This window comes from Camarhynchus parvulus, chromosome 1A, assembly GCF_901933205.1.
Source record: "Camarhynchus parvulus chromosome 1A, STF_HiC, whole genome shotgun sequence".
Lineage (NCBI taxonomy): Eukaryota > Metazoa > Chordata > Aves > Passeriformes > Thraupidae > Camarhynchus > Camarhynchus parvulus.
In genome coordinates this window covers 50,185,845-50,208,377 of record NC_044586.1, presented here as the reverse complement: position 1 = coordinate 50,208,377, position 22,533 = coordinate 50,185,845, and the positions used below count along the sequence as shown (strand labels likewise).

At 35.9% G+C, this 22,533-nt stretch overlaps 1 protein-coding gene across 2 annotated transcripts in view; it reads left to right on the top strand.

Annotated features, from left to right (window-relative positions):
* Window positions 1–22,533, top strand: part of GRM8 (glutamate metabotropic receptor 8) — a 314,702-nt gene that overhangs the window by 138,188 nt on the left and 153,981 nt on the right. For both annotated transcript variants that reach the window (XM_030959457.1, XM_030959458.1), the window contains exons 4-6: window positions 5,049–5,184; window positions 5,652–5,806; window positions 6,753–6,890. In XM_030959457.1, coding sequence (XP_030815317.1) covers window positions 5,049–5,184; window positions 5,652–5,806; window positions 6,753–6,890 — 429 coding nt within the window. The remainder of the gene's footprint in view (window positions 1–5,048; window positions 5,185–5,651; window positions 5,807–6,752; window positions 6,891–22,533) is intronic.

The following is a 22,533-nucleotide window of genomic DNA, read 5'->3' as shown; positions in this document are numbered from 1 at the left end:
ATTGTTGTGAGACCACCAAAAAAGGGTTATTTATCCACTGTACTGACAATATCTTCAAATATATAATTTTTTGTTGTTTTGGTTAGCTTTTGTTATGTTTATTTGTTTAGTGATAATTGGTGTTCCCACAAGCTGTGTTATACAGAGTACCTGTAAGCAAAGCAAGCCTAGCCTGGAACAATTTTTAAGACGTTATTTTTTCTCAACATAGATAAAAACATATTGTTGTAGACCAGGTCTTGTTACCAGGTCTGTTTTTAAAAGCACATGAATTTCCAGCTGTAACCATGGTGTGGAGTGGCTGGACTGAGCTCCTTATCAGGAATAAGACAGCTCCTGCCTTGAGCCTGATTTCCAGCTCCCACCTCTGCTCTCCTTCTCTTTAGCATCCCCTTGCCCCAGCTGCTGGCTATGGCACTTCATAGCTGCTGGACAGAAGACAAATGGATACTTGTCAGCACTGACACAGGGTAGTTCATACTGACTGTTTTATTCCTCCAATCAAGCTCTGGGCTGACTGAAGACAACCTTGGCTTTACAAATCTAAAAACAGGTGAAAGAGGGTTAGCAGAATTTGGTGGTAAGACTTTATTTTCCTCCATAGTAGCCAAAGAGCTACTTTCCTTCAGTGCCCTCTTAATGTCTTTGAAATAGATGCAAAGTGTTGATTTCACCTCCTGTGTCATATATGAATTAGGGAATGGATACCATAGCAGTGGGCACAATTACTGATGCCTGTTTGTAGTAGCTACCTGAAATTAGTCTGTCTGGCTCTCTCCCCTCTTTTCCTCAGTAACTTTAGCGCAGCACTCTCTGAAGCCTCATCATAGATCCTTTTAATTGATGGGGCTTAAACATATAATTTTCTTTTCAGTAAGAGGAAAGTTAACTGTCATTTCCTTATACAAATGCTATATTTATCATCATTTTAGCCAAGGGAAATTTAGACCAATGCATTTTTTTTAAAGTACCTCCCCAGACAATGAAGGATCTTAGAAACTAGCAACAGAGACAAGCAGTCATCATGCCAAGTCAGTCAGAAATGCTGATGGAGTGAAATGCAATTTGTTCTTATAATTCAGAGCCATAAAGTCTCTTGAGACCTTAGATGGCTGAACCATCTGCCCTTTGGCACCTCTGCAGCAAGTGGTAAATCCATTGGTATCACGTATGAGACATCTGTTCTCAAGCCCTATTTATTCTTGATTTGGGGAAATCTCTCTTTTGTTAACACTCCACAAGATTAATCCTAACTACTGGCCTTAAACTTGTCTTTTTAGTACCTCTGCAACCTATTTTGGAGGCATAATTATTCCTTATTTAGTTTGCTGGCTCATAGGAATCCTTTTCCAAGGCTTATCTCTCTCTGTGTCTGGGCATTTAGCCCAGGCTGTAGATTTCAAAGGCAGCAGGGTGCCAAGAGGTTAGACACTGTTATGTTGTGAATACCTTTGTGGTTCCAGCAATTTATCATTAGCTGAAAATTGATATCCTGTTATTTTTTTGAGCAACAGTTGTATATGCCAAATATAGGAAAGGATGTATACAAAGTGTTTTGTGAGTGGGAGATAGCCTTCACAATTAATTATAAATGTAGCAACGAGGCTGAAGTGCATTTTATTTTGTTCCTCGTAGTACTTAACACATTCTTCAATGCAGAGATGCTAAGATACACAGTACAGTCATGATTGAACTTGCTGCTGCAATGATGGAATGATGTTTCTTCTACACTATTTTCACTGAAAATAGCCTTTTTAGATACTGCAGTTCCTGATTGCTTGATATCCATTTCACAAATATTGTAGATGGATGTACCTAGTTTATTATATACATGCATTTTGTAATATTTGCATTTGATTTTTATGCGGGTAGAATGATTTTTTTTCCTTAAGGGCCATTGCATGAGTAGCAGTAGTTGAAAAATGCACTTACAAAATGTATGAGGTAAAAAATTATTCCTTTATATCATTTTTCGGATCTGTTTTACTTTTTGTGCTGACTGACTTCAGGGACAGCTGAGAGCTTGGCATTTTTTTTGAGCGTTTCTTTTTTTGACAGTGAATTGCTGATTGTTACATTTACAGGATATCTGCTAAATATTTCTCTTACATTTCAGCTCTGGTACTTAAGAAAGAAAGTGAAGGACTTTGAAGTGTCTATCACTATAGCCTAATATCTGCTTAGATAATTGGTTAAAACTTTTCGCAGTAAAGTGTCCATTTTTCATTGCTGGATTTTCAAAAATACCTGGTAAATATAAGGATCATCTGCTATAAAGTCTTATTTGTTATTGGCAAATTAGTTTTCCATCATGGGGAGACAGGATATTTGTAAAAATGTGAAGTTATTTGTTGCCATAAAAAGATTCTATATTCAATTTTATAACATATAAGAGTAAATTATTTATGTTATATTGTCGCGCTATTTATGGGTGGTAAGGACCTACATATAAACAACTTTTGTCAGAAATGGCAGGTATTCTGACTTGCAAATATTTTTTCTTGCATGTAAAGCAGAGAAGAATTCAGGACAAGCCTGCACTATAGAATGGATTTCTCAATCAAATAAAATAATAATGAAACATCCCAAGTAATTGATGCATAACTGAAAAAGGTGATATGCTATTCTGTGACTAAAATTGGGTGATGTAATTTGAAAGTTGTTGTTTTTACACTGGCAGTTGATAACTCCATTCTTCATTTATATCATGTCTAAACTTGATTCAAGTTTAAGATTTGCCTGTTCAGAGAGCTATTGAAGTCAATGAGATTCTGCAAAGGCAGCACAAAATCTGATAATGAATTCCCAGCATTTTTTAAATATGACATTAGAATAGAATAGAATAGAATAGAATAGAATAGAATAGAATAGAATAGAATAGAATAGAATAAAATAAAATAAAATAGAACAGAATAGAATAGAATATTTCAGTTGGAAGGGACTATGATGATCATGTAGTCCAACTGCCTGACCAAATCAAAGCTGACTAAAAAGTTAAAGCAGGTCTTAAAGTGCTTTGTCTTAGTGCCTCTTAATTACTGACAGATTTGGGACAGTTTTGAAGCATTCCTGCTCATTTTTTGAATAAAATAAGGAAAGTACCTTCAGACATACCTTTATTTTGTTTATTTTGCTTAAAGATTAAATACATTAAGCTTTAGAAAGCTTACACAAGGGACCTTGGTAACACCTTCATGTTAATCTACATGCCAAGCTTCACCTGGCTGGACCCTTGTTTTTGTTCAAATCCTACCACTGAAGGTATTCATCAACCTAATTTGTGAAGTCCTTTGGAAACATAAAATTCTGACATTTTGATAGGAGGAACAAGATGGATGAGAACGTTGGTAAGCCTCCCCATACACAACATAGCCATCCTACTGTGACTTTAGTTGACTAACTGCATTTAATGCAATGAAACATACATGTCTCAAATGATCTTATACATCAGAAGATAAATACCAGCATTCATTAAAAATAGAGTACCTCTTTTAAAACTCATTAAAAATAGAACATCTCTTTTAACACACATTGAAAACCATCTTCAGTGTAGAAGTATTTAGATGTAGGGATACAAAATGTACAATTTGCTTGCATTTGTCTAGTAACTTGTTACTTTTGGCCAGAGCTAAATATTTTCTCATTTTCTTAATTTTCTGGGTTTATTAGTGATTAGATTTCCCCCAATAGGTTCTTATGGTTGGAATAACAAAATTCAAGAACAATCATTGTTGGGTGTTCAATGTAGTAATGAGAATCAGGCAATAGTTCTTAGAGAAAAAATAATTAAAATAAGCAAATCAGCAAGCAATCAGAAAGACCACCTATTGTCGCCGGTTGGCCACAAGGTTTTCGGGGTGAAGGAAGAGACGAGACGGGCTCCATGATCAGAAGGCTTGATTTATTAAGTTATGATATATACATCTATTATAACTATACTAAAAAGAAAAAGAAAAGGAGAGTTTCCAGAAGCTGCTAGCTACCTAAGAATAGAAAGTAAAGAATGAATAACAAAACTTGCTCTCTCGGACTGTGTCCGAGAGAGCTCAGTTCTCGATTGGCTATTATTTCCAAACACTCAATCTGGGCCAATCCAGAACTGACCTGTTGCATTCCACAGAAGCAGACAATCTATTGTTTACATCTTGTTTCTGGGGCCTCAGCTTCCCAGAAGGAAAAAATCCTAAAGAAAGGATTTTAGTGAAAAGGATGTCTACGACAACCTATGATATTGGAAACTGGTAGCAATGTGGACTCAGTGATTCATGACAAAGGCTCAAGAAATTTTTCTCTTGCATGCTGAAACACAGATAACAGCGTTGTAGTTGGAGAGTAGAGATTCCCCTGAACTGGTCTATGAAAGCTATAAGAAAACACTAAGTTTCTGTAGAAATCAACCCTTTTTACTTGGCAGGTAAAATGCAAAGATTTCAATCAGCACCCTCTATCAGGAAGAAATATAATCTCTGAGTTTGTGTTAATTTGCTGATTAGTAATTTAGAATATTCAATGACAGCTTCTTAAATAATTAAGGCAGCTCATTTAAGAATGTCATAATAACAGTTAAAAGTGATCTGTGTATATTCTCTGCTATGTGCACTCTGCTGACAAAGCAGAGGTGTGTGTCAGTTCCTGATACCAAAGAGCCACATCATGAACACAAGGTGACTGTAAAACTGTGGATCCATGGCTAATGCAATGCTGTGGCAAGGCTGGGTTCTCAGTTGCCATGGATTAGGTAGGTCTGGGGAGCTCAGTCCAGCTGAGCCAGAGTGTGGCGCTTGACAACAGGTCTCAGAATGTTGTTGAAAAAAGTACTTAAAATATAAAGTAGCAGGTAATTGTGTTATACTCTTTAATGCAGCATTAAGTGTGTAAGCCTGTACAAATCATGTTTTGAAAGACATGGATAATGTTACTTTTGGCTGTGCTGTTGTATCTCAGATTAGCACCTTGCTTTGTCTGCTTGCCTGGTTAGCTAAGAATTTTTTGAAGTGTGGATATTTACTGTGTTAAAATTCTTTTTTTATCCTTTTAATTTTTCCTAGGAGGTGTTTGCATTGCTCAGTCACTCAAAATCCCTCGGGAACCAAGACCAGGAGAATTTGAAAAGATTATTAAGCGCTTGTTGGAAACTCCAAATGCTCGAGCAGTGATCATGTTCGCAAACGAAGATGATATTAGGTGCCTGTTTCCTAATTTTGTGTTTTGAAGATGTTCCTCTTCACAAAGATGCTTGGTTGGCTGGTGGAAAATAGACTAACAAAGAAGTTTCAGATTCAATACTATGTAAAAATTCTTGGAATCTGATGATAAGAAGTGGAGTTGCAATTATAGAGTGTGCTGGTCCTTTATTCTGTGTAGTTCCAGACTTCTCCTACCTCCTAGGAGTGCAGTGCCAAAGACAGTTATTTGGTAACTGAAAAGGAAGAAACCAATAAGAATGCTAGAAAAATACGGCTAAGGATGAAACAAATTGTGTATTACTGTATCTTGAGTTCATTACAGCTGTTGCGGAGTACACCTTAGACTGTGAAAACTATAGATTAATTAATTCTTGTAAGCTTATGCATAGCCAAAATAAATGCTGGCTTTCTCAAGTTCTTTGTAAATGGAATTTCTTTAATTGGTCATTTGTTGTTTCTTTGCAGGAGAGTACTGGAAGCAGCCAAAAAAGCGAATCAGTCTGGACATTTCCTCTGGATTGGCTCAGACAGCTGGGGGTCAAAAATTTCACCAGTCCAGCAGCAGGAGGAGATTGCTGAAGGAGCAGTAACCATTCTACCCAAAAGAACATCCATAGATGGTAAGGATGCATGTGGCACAAACCTTTCATTTTCTGTCAGAGTTCTAGTACTTTAGATCTCTTTAAAAATAATTTAAAAATCATGTTGTCATTGATTACAGGGAATTCAGGAAAAGTTGTCCGAAAAGTTACCTGAGTTGGCCTGATAGAACAATAATTTAATATATCTGTTGAGATGAGGAGATGCAGAATCTGCAATTAGGCAATCTTGTAATTGTCTAATAATGATGATACTTGGAGTTGAGAGCTTCTTAACCATAGCCTGGTCATTCTTTGGGACAAATAAGGAGAGTATTGGATGAATGATAATGAATCAGATTATTCTCTGGGGAGGAGATTGATCTGTGCCCCGCTTTCCACTCCTACACTTACTTTAACAAGTTACTGTATTAAGAAAGATTCTTACTTGGTGGATGAAGTAAAAGTTTGTTTGCAGTACCTTATTCCCGTGAGGGTACTGGATATAGTAACATTTCTTATGTCTGGGTAAGTGTGCTAAACTGGTAATTGGTTAGGAAAAATGAACACTATTGATGTTACATACAGAATTTAGCCACAGGGAAATACTTGTAAGGAGCTAATCCAGATGGGATGTGTTAATCATGATTTCATTATGACAGATTTGCAAGGGTAAGGCTGGTGATCACCAGGTTTAAGTAGGAATCTTTAGTTTCTCGACTGGTGTCATTAACTATATAAATAGAAGCAGAATTATAGGTGTCCTGGATGTCCTCTTGTTCAGCAAAGAGCCACCCCATGATTTTATGTGGCCTTGAAATGAAGTCTAATCCTTAGATGCTACTATGCTCATAAAATAGTTTGTGTCTAAAGCTTTTTCTTCTTCTTATATTTATAAAAAAATCTGATATTGTCTTTAAATTTATATTTTTTTACTATTTTTATACGTATCATATTTTAATGCTTCTTCCACTTCTCTTCAATGTAGGATTTGATAGATATTTTCGGAGCAGAACACTTGCTAACAATCGAAGAAATGTCTGGTTTGCAGAATTTTGGGAGGAGAATTTTGGATGCAAGTTAGGATCACATGGAAAAAGAAATAGCAATATCAAGAAATGCACAGGTAACTGTGAAAGTAAAACATTATCTGTAAATTGTTTATAGGCGTGACGGAAAGGAGCTGCTTTCTTTTCATGGCTTTTCTGTCTCCCTTCAGTTCTCCAATGCATATTGCTGAGTTGTAAGAAAAGTGTGACTTTTTTTTAACCTGAAGAAAAAAAATTCATGGACAATGTATGAGAAATTTAGTAGTTAATTTGCATAAATACAATGAGGGTTCAGATTTTATTAAAGACCAGCGCAAGTCGTTCAATTCCATTTATGTTTTCAATGACCTCCTCTATCACCCTATCTGTAGTTGTCAATATGATTTTTTTTTAGCAAGTGTGTGCATCATAGTAATTTTCATATTGTTAACCCTAAAGTATATACAGTGAAAATTAAATTTATGTTTAAACTATTGAAGTCTTGATGATAGGTCAAGTCTTAAACTCTTTATTTAGTTTACAAACTGTGTTTGAGGATGAAGGAAAAAGCAAATCAATATGTTCTTATTACTTGTCCCCGTGTGTAAAAGAAGGATCCTGTATCATATTATAAAGCTGAAAGCCTCTAAAAAGTTTGAGCAAAAACTTGAAGTAATTGTCACTAGTTTTTGCAAACGTGCTTGCTCAGGCATCATACCCAGATGCAATTGTCATGACACCGAATACAGCAAACACATCAGCAGCTGGCTTTGATCTTCTCTATGAGATGTTGCTTTCTTGGTGTTACTTGAAAAGTTTATAACAAGAGTGTTATTTCCTGTGGCTACAGCAGATTGCTTATGTTACTTTTTGTGTAGACATTTTTACCTAATATCAGGGCTCCTTGTGTCATTTCCCTAATTACTGTCACCACTCCCAGCATTGCTGGCTGTGACCATCATCTCTGTGAGTAATGCCAGCAGCACTACACAATTTTGCTGCACTATATACATAAGCTGTCTGTGATGCACCCTGATTTTCCTGGCAGTCTCTTTCACCAAATAATTTTTTCCCCATGGAACATTAACTTTTTTTTTTTTCACTTGCTGTCCCAAGATTTCTGGCTGCTTGCTGACACTTTCATGTAGCCTTTGTTATAGGGGTGCCCTTCCAAACTTTCTGCCTGCCAGCATCCCACTTCTTCTGGGCTTGTCAGACAGAAGCACTTTGAAGTCTCCAAGAACATGGATTCCTGCACTTTCTGGACCATCAGATTTATTGTATGTGTATTGTGCCATCAATTCAAACACTTACTGCACTGGGCTTCACAAGTCACAGATACAACTCACACAGAAATATCAGAGCCATGCATTCACTCTGTCATTTCAGCAAAACCTTGTCTTCTGCCTTTTACCACATATTTCACAAAAAAAAGGGTAATATTCAGTTCCTCACTGAGCTAAATGATAGCTCATTACTCTAATCCTTTACTCCTTGACCTTGATTCATATAGCAGTAAATCACAGCTGGATAGTTACCCACATCTGGAAAGGGATTATTTTGTTATTGCTATTTTAAGTGGATAATAGATCGGTTTTCTAAGTTCTACAGGTGGAATGACTGGTGTGTGTGTTGTAGTTTAGAAAGCTCTAAATGGTACCACAGATGGTTGTATGACTTATCTCAGCCTCATCTGACAAATTGAATTAGCAAAAGTAGTGTATGAAATGCATAGGCTGATCCAAAATAATTTCTGATTTGAAACAGATATCTTTATATTTTATGAAAAAAAAAATTCTGGTATTTTCTCTGAAGTGAAAATAGAAAGAAAACATATTTCTTGTGCCCAGAAAGTTAACATGGTGCTAAGTGATGGGACAAAGACATGGGAGGTCTCATATGGCAGTTGCATGTGCATTTTAACCAGCAGGGAAAAAACAATGAATTCTTTTTGCAAAGTACCTATGAGTGATAGGACTCTTGACTAAAACCACTTAAAAGTGGCTTGCCACAATAGAAGAAGTCCCCACTCGAACAGAAGCAGATCTGACACAAAGAGGCAATTCATCATGATCCCTGTGCTTATCTAACTCAAATTTAAAGGGTTGGGTAACAAAGGTACCCAAAATATGATAATTTTAAGTAAACTGAATCAAGAGATGGTGGTGGTGGTGGTAGTAAGCTCAAAATAAACCTCCTGGGATTTAAGGAAAATTATAGGTAGAGAATGGAGGAATGACCTCCTGCCCAATTTTGACTCAGAGAATTGCAAATGATATCTTGACACGCCCCAGTTCATTTGTCAGGGCCTCTCATGCACAAAAGAGAGTCAACAATGAAATCCCGGCTGGTTCTTCATATCACAGCCCTCAAAACAGTTGAGTGTGTACTATGGTCTTCTATGTCCGCTAAAAATTAAAATGTCCTACCCATGAATTTATCTTTTCCTTGAGAGGCCAAAGGTATTACCTCATGGCCATGTCTGCTCTGAAACAATGGTGATAAGTGAAAAAAATGAATGAATCCCCACATTTTAATAAGAATATAAGAGCTGTTACATTTAGTTGTTTATAACTTTGTATTGAAAACCTTGAACTTCTTATGGTCTATCCCCATAGCCATTTTTCCTTGCAGTGGGCTTTCTCTGATATTTTGTGTGTAGCATCTCAGTCCTGATTTTCAGCTCAGTTCTTTAAAGGCATGTGAAGGTGGCCAAGCATAGGAACAGGTTGCCCACAGACGTTGTGGGGTCTCCCTCATTGGAGATATTGAATAACTGTCTGGATGCAGTTCTGTGCCACGTGCTCTGGGATGACCCTGCTTGAGCAGGGAAGTTGGACCAGCTGGCCCACTGTGGTCCCTTCCAACCTGACCCATTCTGGGATTCCGTGCTTCTATATTCCCATGTCTAGTTCAGAACTTGAAGACTAAATGTAAAAACACCATTTATTCTAATTTTCCTGTATTTTTATCTGTGCACTGCAGAAAATAAGATTCTCTTTGTGTTTTGCCCACGAGTCCAATTTGTAAATCATGTCACTGTCTGTATGTGTTGGAGATGTGTCTGGATGTGGCACTTTGGGATATGGTTTAGAGGTGGTTATGGTGGTACCAGGTTGACAGTTGGTCTAGATGATCCTGAAGGTCTCTTCCAACCTTGATGATTCTTTGATTCTGTGGTGTTGTGATGTCAGTAGGCAGTAGTACACTGAGAGAAATTGAAAAGCTCAAAATACAGGCATATTCTGAAAATCTCTCTCTCCAATGATATCAAAAGGCAAAGTGATAGGTATAAAGTTTTCTCAGGCTTGAGATGTATTTTATTATGCCTTTCTGTTTATCTTACTTAGGAGGTACTTGACTCTTTTTCTCTTATAACATTTGTAATTCCCAACAACAAAACTGATATCCCTGTTCTCTATTTAGTCAAGTTATTCATAGCTCTAAATTTTTGCTGCCTGCAGTGAGGATGCTACTGGTCTAATCCAATTTCAAGCATTTTTTTCCATGAAGATACTAGAAAATGCTTAATAGTGAGAAACATTTCTCTCTTTTATTTTCCACGTAAAATCTAGAGTCTTTTAAGCACTGGAAGTATGAAAGGAATTTATCTTCCTTTAAGATTAAGAATTACACAGGGGCATAAGCCTCTTACCTTTTCTTTTCTTATACATTACTGACCATTGCAGTCTAGCATTGTAATAACTTGAACAGTTTATTTGAATTTTGAAATCCTGTTTATTTGTGGTTGCTGTTGCTTCTTATTCCTATAAGAATTTGTGCTCTGGAGATATGTAAAGTAATAAGTTTCTTTTGAATTTGCCCATTTGTTTCTTTTCTGATTTTTGCCATGTTACAGAAAATAATGATTCACCTAAGCTTTGAAAAAGTAATTTTTTTGCCACTATTGATTTGAAGCTAGCTCTGTGTGTTTCTGAATGTGAGTGTACATTGATCAAATCCTCAATATTAGAATAGTTCATTGAAAAATATTAGGGATTTCTTGTTCTGACTTTTCTGGAATTAAAAAATATCAAATTGGTCATTAACTTAGTAAGCATGAAGCAATAATTCAATGACTACCCTTTAACTATTTTACTTGGGGAAGAAGAAAGGCCTTTGCAGAGAAAACTCATTCGTCTTACTACAACAAAATGGAAAAGAGCACTACCAAGATTAAACCATATGTAGAGGTTACAAGAAGACTTTACATATTTATTCAAGGTGTAGGTTTTCTATATTCAGTGAGAACGTTTTTAGTGAGACATGATCCTTTCAGGGGTCTTCAGTAATCTTTTTCTAGCAGTGGATTCTCTGTGGGGAGGAGAAGTGAGGAGATGGAAAGGTTTTCACTCATCCCTGTGCCCCAGCAGAAAAATGTAAAGGCAGAGACAGTGTTCTTTCATCCTTTGATTCCTGTTGACTCTTCAAGAGGAAGGGCTTGCCTGGTGGTTTCAGGAGATGGCAGAGACTCTGTGCCTCTTGCTCTACTTTGAATTTGACATCCTCACATATATTTTTTCCATACCCTCAGCTTCCCAGTTGACTCTACCAATGGGCCAGTTTTGGTAGTTGATTTAGCATTACTTAGAAATAATGAGGACTGACCAGACTTGTTCTTTGCTCTGACTCTTGGTTGTTGAGCTATTACTTGTCAGTCCCACCTTAATGTAGATTTCTAGATTTTGTCTTCCTTAAGAAGGCTACAGAAGGATGAATACAATTATTTAAAAAACAAACAAAGATATTGCAGAATACTCTTTTAATAATTGCATTGAATAGAGACAACATACAACATGACTTTTTCTGAAAAGCAAAAAAGTAATAGTAAAAGAAAGCAGCACTAATGATGAAGTGCAAAGAGAGAAGAGTAAGAATTAAATGAAATCTACTTAGATTTGCTTTCATTAACCTCACAGACTGCTAATACTTGATTTCAAGCTAAGAAAAATTTTGGAAGTCCTCTTTTTGTATTTGTATGTGTTTGTTTGTGTGTGCTTATACAAGCAGATGTGTGTTTGTGTTTGTATGCTTAAGCAGATAGAAATGTAACATGAAAGTCACTGACTATGTCGTGTTTTAATGGGAAAAAACACAGATTCGGCTTCAAATCTGACAAAAGAAGTCACAATTCCATTGAGATTTGTTCTGGATTTTGCCCACGGAATCCCTTGAAGGCATCCATTATGGTCTTTGAACAGCAAAATGGGGTCCTTTAATAAAACATCAATGTAATATGGCAATTTCTGAAATAAAACCTCAACAAAAATGTTGATTATAAATTTTCTTCATGTACATCCCCACAGAAGCAGTCTTCCCAACGTTTGTGTGGTTAGAATTCTAACTACTTTGCAATCCTAATCAGCCTTTAACTGCCTATAATGTCTGACTGTGCTGCTAAAAATAAAGATGGAAGAGTTTCCAAAAGTATAGAGACCTGTGTCAATTAGCCTAATTTCAATTTGCTCCATCAAAATGAGCTATTTGTTTCACTGAAAAAAAATCATGGTGCAGTATAATAAAAACCATGCATACCTAGGAACTTCTCAGAGATTTTATTTATTTTCTTAACTAACCTCTTTGAAATTATAGTTGCCCCTAAAATATTAATAGGAGGAAGTAAATTTACTCGTGTGTGTATGCAGTCACACTCTGAAAAGTTTTTGAGACAAATTGAAAACCAGAATGTGAATCTTTTAGTGGCACAATGACTTGCTATTTTGTTTGAGTAATGGTTCCATTACCATCAAATCACTCCTAAAGTAGTTTCTTTTCTTGATGAGACCTACAGAAAATTAAGAAAACCAGAACAGATGCAGTTGAGATACATGAATTTAGCACAATTAGCAAGAGGCACTAATGCTTAGGAGGGACTCTTTAGAGTACACAGAAATAGCTGTTGCTCTCCCTCTTTCTGATTTGTAACTAGGATGTGTAGGCATAAGAGTTAGAAAAGGTAATTCTTGTTCTTTCTATTCTTTTGTTGTTGCTTGCCATTTTCTTGGTTCCCGTTTGAAATATATCTTCTGCATAAATCTAAAATAAGTTTTGACATATTATTTATATTTTTGAAATGTCTATTGCTGTTTTGTGTGAGTACAGTAATCTGACATAAAAATCACAATAGTCGGATTTGCAGCATTAGCAGGAGCCAAGCTGACTGTGGTATCTTTGCAACCAATCACATCCATTGGACACAAAAGACTTTGAGGGGATATGGAGTGACTTGGAAATATATTCTTGATGCAAAAGTTCCCACAGAATAGTATTTTCTCTGTTAGTTAGTACTTGATTAACAGGATATAAGCAATTTAAAAACATGAGAAAAAGGGAAAAGCAAATGGTAAAACAAAAGAAATTATTTATCTTTCTATTGTGCTCTCTATACTGGTTAATTGTTTGATATTAAAATAGATTTCAACTTATTTTGATCTTATTTACTTTGATCTTTATCTTTTGATTTTTGATCATCTTATGAGTTACTACCAACACCAGAAGTAAACCTATGTATCTTAATAATTATATTAATTTTGTTATAGAATGAGTGAGGGTAAATGAAGTTATTTCAATCAAGTAGCGATGGAAATACTTAGGACTGCTTTTATATCATGAGCATTTTCAATACATTGAGTAATTATTCACCCATGAAATGTCCCTGATTTATAAGTGATTGCTCATCTTTTGTGGAAGGGAGTTCAGACTGGTCACCTGTAAACAGATGTAGAGGCTTTTAAATCTACCAAGTAGACTTTTATTGCAGAAGTAGTCCATGAAAAATCAATGGCACGTACACAATGAACTTTAGTATAATTCAGTGTAGGAAAGGAGGTCAGAATTTGTCTTCCAATGGTTAAGTGTAGCCATTAAATGTACCAATTATAGTTCAGTATTTCTAGAATATTATTTGTATCCAATATTTGAGTTAGGTGTTTTTGTATGAAGGGCTCTTATGAAAGGTCGGGTAGAAGCACAGGTGTCCTTAATTTGTGTTAAAATCAGTGTACAGGGGACAAAAGGCATATTTGTTATATTGAGTTCACATTGGTTTAACTGCATGACTGGGCATAATGATTTGGACTCTGGACTAATGCATATTTAGGGCTTGCAGGCTTGAACTTGGAAGGAGCTCATGAGAATGGATTTACTTAATTCTCTAACTTCTGGCAAGCCACCTCCATATGTCTCTGTAAACTGCTTAGACTGGTATGACTTACCCTGCGAGGATGCCCATCTCTCTTTACAGATTGCAAATAGTCCTAGATGACTAAATTGGATCAGGTGTCCCACTTTTAGATTGCTCAAACCAGCTGAAATGACTTCCATTCCGTGGTTGCTCTCATCATCACTTTCTCAACAAAGCAACCTTCCTTCCAGGTTCTCTGTAAGAACATGGTGATAATGCTATTTAAAAAAAAATATTAATTATGAATATTAATTAAAGAGATAATTTAGCATTCTTACAGGCACTTTCACATATAGAAACAGAAGGGAAGTCAATAAATGACAGTCCTCTGTACACAGATTATCAGAAAATATTCCTCAGATCTGAATCTGTGGCCATTTGCTTACTGATAATACCCCAGTTTTCAAGATGAAATATCCTGTGGACTTATGTAAAACTATTTTAAAATGACTTGTTGAAAAAGATTTACATTTCTGTTTTATATTTAGGTTTTGCCTTAAATAAATAAAATATTTAATTATTCTGGCTAAAATCCTTTTATGTTGTGGAGAGATGGTACCAGGAGACAGAGAAATTAGGGATTTAAAAACTTTGATGAATCTACATAATGTAATGTGAGCTGTCACTGAGACAAATATAGCTGGTGTTGTGATCTCATAGACCCTGTGGAAAATAGATGACTTTCAGATTATTAAAGCAACACCGTGGAATGAGGTGTGCATCCTTTAGTGGTATCTCTGGTCATAACAGTAGGCAATGGCTGTTTAATGCTCTGGGGTTTTTCTACTTGACTTCAGCATTTACTGAAGTTTTGGCAGCCAAGAATGGTCTTGGTTGATTTTTTATTTTGTTAAAACGTAAAACAGTGAAAGGGATAGTCTATGTGCTACATACATTCCACTTGACCCCACAAAATTAAAGATCCAAATGCCTTCAAAGCTCTGCAGTGATGGGGCAGGTGGTGTGCTGAGGTCATGCTCTTCAGGGTTCCCTTGTTTCCAATCTGTTCTTTACTTTTGCATGTGCTTAAATATAATATATTTGGGCCAGAGATTGAATTTTTTCAGTTTTTTTTTTGTTGAACAGACTTTCCTGTTCTATTCTTTCAAAGAAGAAGAAAAGAGAGGGGGCACTTGCACATCATAAACCTGTTTGTATGAGTCCACTGAAATTTAAGTGCCACATTGTTTGGCTCAGAAAATATGGGTGCTTTTTCACTCTTAGTGCTAGATTCTGACTATTGGTAGATTTTTCCTGAGTTGTACTCTAGAAAGAACAGTTCTTCAAAGACTCTCAGGCAGATCAACAATTATTCTCTCATCTTGAAATGAACAAATAATTTCCAGCACTAGAAGCACTTCAAGGTAACTTTTTAAATTGACTATGGCTTTTGAAACTACAGCAAACAAGAAACAAATTCATTTTATTCCTTTTAAATTTTGAAAAATTGACCAGGTCTCTAAAGTGGCAGTTTTAGGAGCATTCTAAGTGCTTGCTTGAAGAGTGATACCTGCAATTGATATCTGCAATTGCTTGAATCTCTGCAATTCACAGAACCACTGTGAAGAATATATTAGAATGACACAATCATTAAGGTTGGAAAATACCACCAACATAATTGAGTCCAACCTTCGACAAAACACCATCACATACAGTTATTTCAATTTCATAAATAACATTTTATATTTCATATAAAAATCGGAATTTTTTAAAGTCACTTTCCATTTAATCTGAAATTTTTTACCCATTCCTCTGTGAAATAATCTTACATGTAATTTATTATGATAATAAATGAAATAGGGTTTGGAACACCAGAACAAAGATTTTGCAACTTACTTTCACAGAGATAAAATTCAAAGGATGTATAGCCAGACCTTCAATGCTGTACATGAGTGTTGCTTTATTGACATGAAGAGTTATGAGATTTGAGAGGATATGGCCCCCCAATGAGAGTAATAACTTGATTCTTTGTGGAAATCACAGAGTGGTCAGTAATCAAAGGCTGAGTAGATAAGAAAAGCTTTAAAGGAAGGATCAGAAGGAAAGCTACATTGCTTTTCACTTCAGAAGATAAGAATTAGATCTTATGAGTAGGGTGAAAATAAGCAGGGCTTTGTAGTCAAGTTGAACAGAACCTTGAAATAGAGACAAGAAGTATGAGCATCCTATGAAAAAGGTAACCAACCAAGAATTTGATCTCAGCAATACTCTATTCTGAAATGTTCTAGTACCAATGAAAGCAAAATTGTTTTTGAGAGTGGACTACAATACATATTACTCTTTTGGTCTGCTGTCATGTGGTTTTGTTTTCCCCACTGTATGTACATATAAATATATGTATTTTTTTCTCTTTTAACATGAATCTCTCTTCTGAAAAAAAGAACTAAAACTTCTTCTTGTAACCTCCTTCACTGTAGTATTGAGTCATGTTGGTTTTTGCTTTTGGAGCCTTTAACATAAATGCTTTATGTTTACTTCCAGTAATACATGTGGCATTATAAAAAAGAAAGTGTGCTTTTAGGATATGAATGGTGGTTTTATCACCTTCCTCACCTTTTTACAGTGTTCCTTAAATAACAATGCAAAAAAAAATCCTACACTATTTTTTCCTTAGTTTATATATTTATTCAATTTTAGAAAGCTGCATCTGAGCATATATTGTTTTTTATTACAAAGGTGCTCATTTGTAGTATTTCAAATTGTGTCTAGAGAATTCAACCACATAAAGACCAGCTTCCTTTCTTTTCTTGGGGCTCTCTGTTCTTGTTGGTCATTTACAATATCTCTGGCTGATGTTTCATTATTATATTTGCTTGCCTGAAATGTGGCTATGTGAAATTTCAAACAATCCTATTTTCATTATGTGCAAGTCTTTAGTAACTCTTTTATGAGACTGTACATTTTTCTACAGCTCAGTTTATTGATTAATTTACCAACAAGTTTATTATTATTTTTGTTTTTTTTTTCTCAAAGTGATCCTTTCTTAAAAAAACAACAATTTTTAATGGCAGTTAAAATTAATTCTTATTTCAGTGTGAGGAATTAGTTATGTTATGATCAAGCATTTCAGGTGTAATTGTGCATACAAAGAAATTGCTGGATAATATTTAGAAATACAGCTTCAGTCATGCAAGGTAGGCTGTAGGGGGGCCACTTATGCATCAATGCAGGACTGCACTGAACTCAGTAGCATTACATAGCTTAAGGATCTTATGAATGATTCTAACTACCTAAAGAATGTCTTAAATATATTTTCTACCTATGTAGAAATGTTCCATAGCCAGTCCCATAAGGAAATAGTCATTTTAAGTGCTTGCACTTTGTGTTTTTATGATACCTCCCTAGAGAGCAGGGAGTTAATGGAGAACATGTGTTATTAAAACTTTTCATTGATCATATGTTCTTCAACTTTGTATGTGATTGACTTTTTGATTAAATGATGATGATTTGACACTATGCTTTTGGTTTTGACATTCATACAGACCTACTCTCTTGAGCATTCAGTTTTTAAATATTAACATGGTTTGCAGCATGCATGTACATATGTCTCAGTATGCATTCATCTCCGGTATAAAATCTCCTTTCTCTTAATCCCTACCTGTATGCAGGTCTCCAAAGATGACTTTGGAGAAAAATCTTTTGCCTTTTCCAATGCCCTCTCCTGTCACTAATCTTTGTAGTACTGATCTTCAATTCACAATAGAAAGTTTAAGTGAGAGGGAAAGGACTGAAGAAATTATTGAGAGTCATAGCAGGCAGCCTGGAAAAAGGAAACCTGATGCTGTGGGAGCTGGGCCTTAGGGCTGGACCTCTTTGTGTTGGCATGCACTGATAGGCCTCAGGAGAACTGTTCCCTTGTTCCTAATCTTAGGTGAAGGAAAGCATTTAAAGTGACTGCTGTTACGCATAAGGAGCCTATTTTGGAAAGCAGGGAAAAAATGTAATTAGGGTCAAAACCTTTATTCTTAATTTATTATTCAAGAAATCCTCTTGAGAAGCAGGACTGCAAAGAAGATCAATCTTCTATTTTAAAAAGGATTTTGGCATTTGGAATTGAAATTAAACCAGTCCATTTTACAATTCAAAGAAAAGAGACTTAAGCCTTATTCCACCCAATGAAAATACTCTGGTGTGTTATCTAACATAAAAATCAAATTCATGTAGCCAAAAATTCAAACTAGTTCAGTTCTAAAATGCAACAGTTCCATTTATAACATAGTCCTGGTTTTCTCTATCATTTTCCCTACAACCCAAATGTTGCTAAGTATTTTAGAAAGTATATTTGCTGGAATGGAACTACATTCTATAGAGAAGTGTAACTGTAACAAACCCTCCCCATAAGTCTATAGCTTAAGATGAGGACAAAAATGTATGATTTGGGACCCGGAAAAAAAGATATATTTTATCAGAGCAGTGTATAGTATTTTATTGTGTACAGTACATGCATGAACAGTAAATATTTTTCTAGCACACAGTTGATGGAGAATAATGATAGTGTGTGTGAATGACATGCTGATTACAATGAATCACACAGATAAAAATATTGACATTCATGTCTACTTAGTTTTCCATGTCTCTGGACAATGGATTCATACTCCTATAGGGCTATTTTCCAGCAGAAACTATCTAAATTGGGCATTTGACCTCTTCCTCAAAATCAAAGATAAGATTGTAGAAGTAGAATCTCAGTCAGAAGCTGGGTAAACTCACCACTTAACAGCTATGTATTTCCTGAAAGCCAGCTATATCAATTCCTACAAGAGAATGAAAAACTGTGAAAAATACAAATTTAATGCTCCTGTAGCACTTTTTTATCTTAAACATTTCCAAAAATCGGAACATTTATGGCTCTTCTTTTATACTGGCCTATTATCCCTTGAAAAAAAAATAGTTTAATGAGTTACTGCACACATATCACAGGGATGGGTTATTCAGCTTTTTTTAAAGAATATTTTTTGGCTGTATGATGACATCAGAAATGGAGCATATTTGGTTCCTGATGAGTTATCATTCAAGAAAGAAGTGATCTCCTTGATTTGTTTTTAATTCAAAGCACATTGGTAATTGTGGAAATCTCATCTTTAACATAAGCTTTCCTAGTTCAGAAGATTTCTTGATGTCCTCTCTTATTTGAGGAGACTATTGTGTCCAAAGATTCACAGAATTGTTAAGGTTGGAAAAGACCTCTAAGATCATCTAGTCCAACACTTCCATATTCACCACTAAACCAGCTCCATGTTCTTCTGTTGTTTGTTAAAACCAAGCCCCTCTTTCTGATCAATAGGCTTTCCTCAGCCACGTGTTAAAGCAGCTCCTTTTTAACTTTGCAGTACTCATGCCATCCAACAGACAAATTCTTGGTTACTGAGGTAAGAATGCACACAGCTAGGTGGACACAGATACCATTCCAGCTGTGCAATTAGGTGAGCTGGCAGGCTTTGGTGGAGGAGAAACATCTGGCGATTGTGGAGGCTGAATGGTTTTCAGGGCTCAAAACAAAGCAAAGTCTTCAGTCAATCAGGGAATATTTTACTTTCTGTTAGGCCATTTGCAGACTTTCAGATTTTCTCTTTATGTGTTGTATTAATGCTGTGAGTTTTCACTGCCACTTGGAATTGATAATTTAGGTACAGAAATGTTCCCACAATTAAGAACTGGTAATTCAAATACTGACAGATTAGTAATATAGGCTGTGAGAAATATGCTATGCAAACTTAGGTCCATTGTCCATTCACACCTTCCAAAAAGGAGAGAGAAAAAAAGGGGAGATAAAATGTTACTTCTATCCTGTCTCAAATCATAAGTTGCTTACGCATTTGATTGTTTATCTGTTGCACGCAGTGGTTTCTTTAGACCTTCCTGGCATATCTGCTTCCACTTATCTTGGTCTATATCACTTACATAAATTGGCCTTAATGAGGTGATTCTGAAATAAATTTCCTCTTTTAAAGATTAAATATTTTTAATAGAACTCAATTGTTATGAAGTTTAAAGTGATGCCTTAAGTTTTAGCTTCCATATTTTTCAGATTCTGTGCTGCCTAAGTGTGTAGTTCTGAGCTTCATGTTAAGTGTTGGTAACCTCTTTTCACAGAGTAGTTAGACAAAACAATTCCTTTTTCTAGCTGGGGACCAAGGACAACCATTACAAGTTTCAGGGCCAGGAGGATAAACTGTGGACTGAAGAGAGAAAACAGGGAGGATGGGACTTCATAATCTGGGGCTGTAATTGGACAATTACCAAATATGCAAATGGACTAAAACTTATAAAAGTGTGAGAACTCATGACCAATCGTGCATTTTGTGACCATTTTGATTTTCATCTTGGGTGTAGCCCTGGCCGGGCTCTTGTGCTGCCCAGGGTGTATCCATTAAGGCCTTTTAATAAATACCTGCTTTATTCTTTAACTCTGTCTAGCCCCTGTTCTAGGTCAGCCTTCTCAAGGCAGCAAGAGGACTTGCATGGAGATTGCAGCCTGAGCCTTGTGTGGTTGTGTGTCATATCTCATTCTTCCTAGCATTGTGCTGGTAGGCTTTAGCTTTGGATCCATCCCTGGTTTCACCTTATTTGCAGCATGTTGCTTCATTCTACTGCAAATCATTTTAATTGCAAGGGGAAGGCATTAATTTTCAAACTTGCCTTTTGAAGTTTGTTAGAAAAGCCCATTTTGAGAAGAGAGGATGTGCAATTCATAATTCAGGTGCTGAACTTTTCCTTTGAGATGTGACTGTTTGGGTACAACTCTGAAAGAAACTGAAATTCTGGAACCATAGCACTCGAAGATGTGTACAATTCAGAAATGCAGACAATTCTGACAACGAAGGAGGAACCCCAGAGAACATCAGAGTTTGATGTCTGAAGAACAAATTGATAATTTACCTCAACTGTGAAATAGAGAGTTGTTTGGCCTTAGAACAGATGGAGAGAATTATATGCATGTCACTGTGAGAAAAGGAGAAAGATTTTTTTGTCTTGTCTGCTTATTTAATGGTTTAATTTCTTTGTTATTTTTATAACTTTTCTTCATCTTCTGCATAATCCATTCTTCCTCCTTTTCATTTACTTTCATCTGTCGAGTTTATCAAGCTATCTCAAATCACTCTGTAGAAGAAACTTTTGGATTAGTAGATTTGTTGAGTCCTAGAGTATAATTATTAGGTGCATTCAGGTAGGCTTGAAAAGGAACAAATAGCATGACTTTTCACAGCAGATATTCAGTGTGACACTCCTGTGTGTAAGAATAGTTTTGACTTTTCTCACTTACAGATGCCAGTAGTCTTTTGTAGCAGCTGATCCCCAGTTGAGACTTACTCCCCTTTACAGCTTGAATGCATGACTTGTTTCCATTAGCACTGTCAGGGTGTTTAAAATCGTCTTGCAATTTTGTTTCAACTACATGGTGACTCAGTGGTAGAATGTATTAATAAAAGTTTAAAAATAATAATGGTGTTTAACCTTGAATTTAGAAGACTTTGAGGATGTACCTTAATAGTGTCATAGAACTGGTGCAGGTTCACACAGGAATAGATTTATTTCTTATGCTCTGCTAAATTTCCTGTGGAATGCTGAGTGCATTAGGATCCATGGTAACCAAGTCTGCTGCAGCGCTGTATTTCTGTGCTGTTGATAATGCAAGTCCATCTAATTAGCACCAAATGTCAGGGTACTAAGAGGAGCAGGTGGCACCATTTGTATCTGAAGTAAATACAAACACAGTATTTATGTGCAAAAGCGGGCAAAATAAAGCCTTTTACAAAATCTGTTATAGATGGTTTGTGTGATTAATAAGGTCTGAGAGGGAAAAGATAATTATAGATGTGACCCATGAACTGATAATTTCGAGTTCAGGTTGAACCAAAGGCTACTGATAGGAAATATTTTAATCTTGAGCCCTTGAAGAAATAAGTTCTATTACTTTAGGAATACAGACTGTAATATTTGGCATTTTTAAAGTGCATGGTTCATTCCCAGTTCACATTATGTTTTAAAAGTTGTTAGGAATAATGACAATGGTAAATAAAAAGAAGGTGGATTTTTATAACCTTGATTTTCATGAAATCTTAGAGGCTGCAAGCAAGACTTCTTATGCAGTGTCTTTAGGTGACTTGAAGGACCCATACAAACCTCTGTAAGACTCTGTAATATACATAAAGACAGTGTGCATAGACCTGAAGTGAAAGGAAACTGCTATTGATCTGTCTAGATGCCTTTATAGACATAAAGAAAGACAAATGTCTCCAGAAATCTAACAAAAATCATTGTCTGGAAGTGCTTTACACTGTTGTCAAACAAGGAATACATGTTCAGGAGAGATGCAACTTATGGGCTTCAGTAAAAACTTAACTGTAATCCATAAAAAATTAAGTGTAACCATGTTTACGCCACAAAGTATTGCAAGGCCAGGAGCAGGAATGGGGCTGAAGATGCATTTATATCTCAGAAATACTGTTTGTCCCTTGTCAGGTGTCAGTTTTTGCCAGGAACAAAAATAGTCCAGGATGCTGCAATCTCTTGTGTCTCATAGCTGATTCTATCATAGCCAACTGGATTTCCAGGGT